This window comes from Fulmarus glacialis, unplaced genomic scaffold, assembly GCF_000690835.1.
Source record: "Fulmarus glacialis isolate BGI_N327 unplaced genomic scaffold, ASM69083v1 scaffold40210, whole genome shotgun sequence".
In the NCBI taxonomy this organism is placed as follows: domain Eukaryota; kingdom Metazoa; phylum Chordata; class Aves; order Procellariiformes; family Procellariidae; genus Fulmarus; species Fulmarus glacialis.
This window is the reverse complement of record NW_009187806.1, coordinates 327-1583: the sequence shown is the minus strand read 5'-3', so window position 1 is coordinate 1583 and position 1257 is coordinate 327. Positions and strand designations below refer to the sequence as shown.

The 1257-nt window shown below is 65.2% G+C and overlaps 1 protein-coding gene across 1 annotated transcript in view; it reads left to right on the top strand.

Annotated features, from left to right (window-relative positions):
* Positions 1 to 483: 483 nt before the first annotated feature.
* The window catches only part of LOC104075756 (golgin subfamily A member 7B), a gene marked incomplete at its 3' end in the record, with an annotated part of 1093 nt that continues 319 nt past the window's right edge, over positions 484 to 1257 (top strand). The window contains exons 1-2 of the mRNA XM_009576372.1: positions 484 to 633; positions 1015 to 1176. Coding sequence (XP_009574667.1) covers positions 484 to 633; positions 1015 to 1176 — 312 coding nt within the window. The remainder of the gene's footprint in view (positions 634 to 1014; positions 1177 to 1257) is intronic.

The window sequence follows — 1257 nt, the reverse complement described above, 5'->3', positions numbered from 1 at the left end:
TTTGTGCAGTCACCCCGCTGCAACCTGCCCGCCCGCTGCGCTGCCGCTGCAGACCCACTGCCCGGCCTCCTGCTCCTGCTCCACTTGCTTCCCTCCTGCCTGGGAGCTGCTGGGGTGGCTGTGTGCTGGGACGCTGCTGGGGACAGAGGGCTGTCCCCTCCCCTGGCCCAGCAGGGACACACACCTGAGCATGCAGCAGCTAGTGCAGGCGAGGTCAGGCACCAGCCTGGGGCAGGGAGCACACGCACTCACCCATCCCCTGCTCCGAGCAGGGGGCTGCTGTGATGTCCTCCCCTTGCCGCCGTCCTCCCCTCAGCCCTGGGCTCGCACCTCCTGCACCAGGCTGTGCTCATGGCATGACACAGCCCATGCTGGGGACTCCCTGCCTCAGGGTGTGTGAGCCTGCAGCCCCTATGCCTTGATGCTAGGGGAATGGCATTGCTCCAGGGGTCCCCAGCCCCGAGCAGGGATGCCCGTCACCCCATGGCTCATCCCACCGCCCTCCAGGTGCACAGCCTGCAGGAGCTGCGGCGCAGTGCGTCCCTGGCCACCAAGGTCTTCGTGCAGCGGGACTACAGCGACGGGACCACGTGCCAGTTCCAGACGAAGTTTCCCCCCGAGCTGGAGAGCCGGGTAGGGAGCCTGGCAGGCTGACGGGGTAGGAGGTGACCTATGTCTGTGCCCCATGGGGGCTCAGGGGGGAGAGGGATCTGAAGTCATAGGGCCCCCATAGGGTATTGTATGGCCCTGGCCCAGCTGATGCTGCTGGGTGCATGCCATCACAGCCACCTTGCCCAATGTGCAAGGGCTCGGGTGCTCCTGGGGACCAGGAGGCTCTGGTGAAGGGCTGCAGGCTCAGCGGGTCTTGGCATGGGTGGGCAGTGGGCAGGGAGCTGAGGCATCATCTGGGCAGGGAGGAGAGGGTTAAGTGCTCCACAAGTCCCCCCGGGGATGGGGGCAGTGCAGGGGATCAGCCTCTGGCCAGACTCGTCTTCACCCTGGTTTCTGCTCTAGATCGAGAGGCAGCTCTTTGAGGAAACTGTGAAAACCCTTAATGGCTTCTATGCTGAGGCGGAGAAAATTGGGGGCAGCTCGTACCTGGAGGGGTGCCTGGCTTGTGCCACCGCCTATTTCATCTTCCTCTGCATGGAGACGCACTACGAGAAGGTACTGAGGCCCAGGGGAGGGCTTGAGGATGGGCACAGCTGGCAGGGGGCACAGGGGTGGCACAGGGAGCAGGGGGGCCAGAGCAGGCAT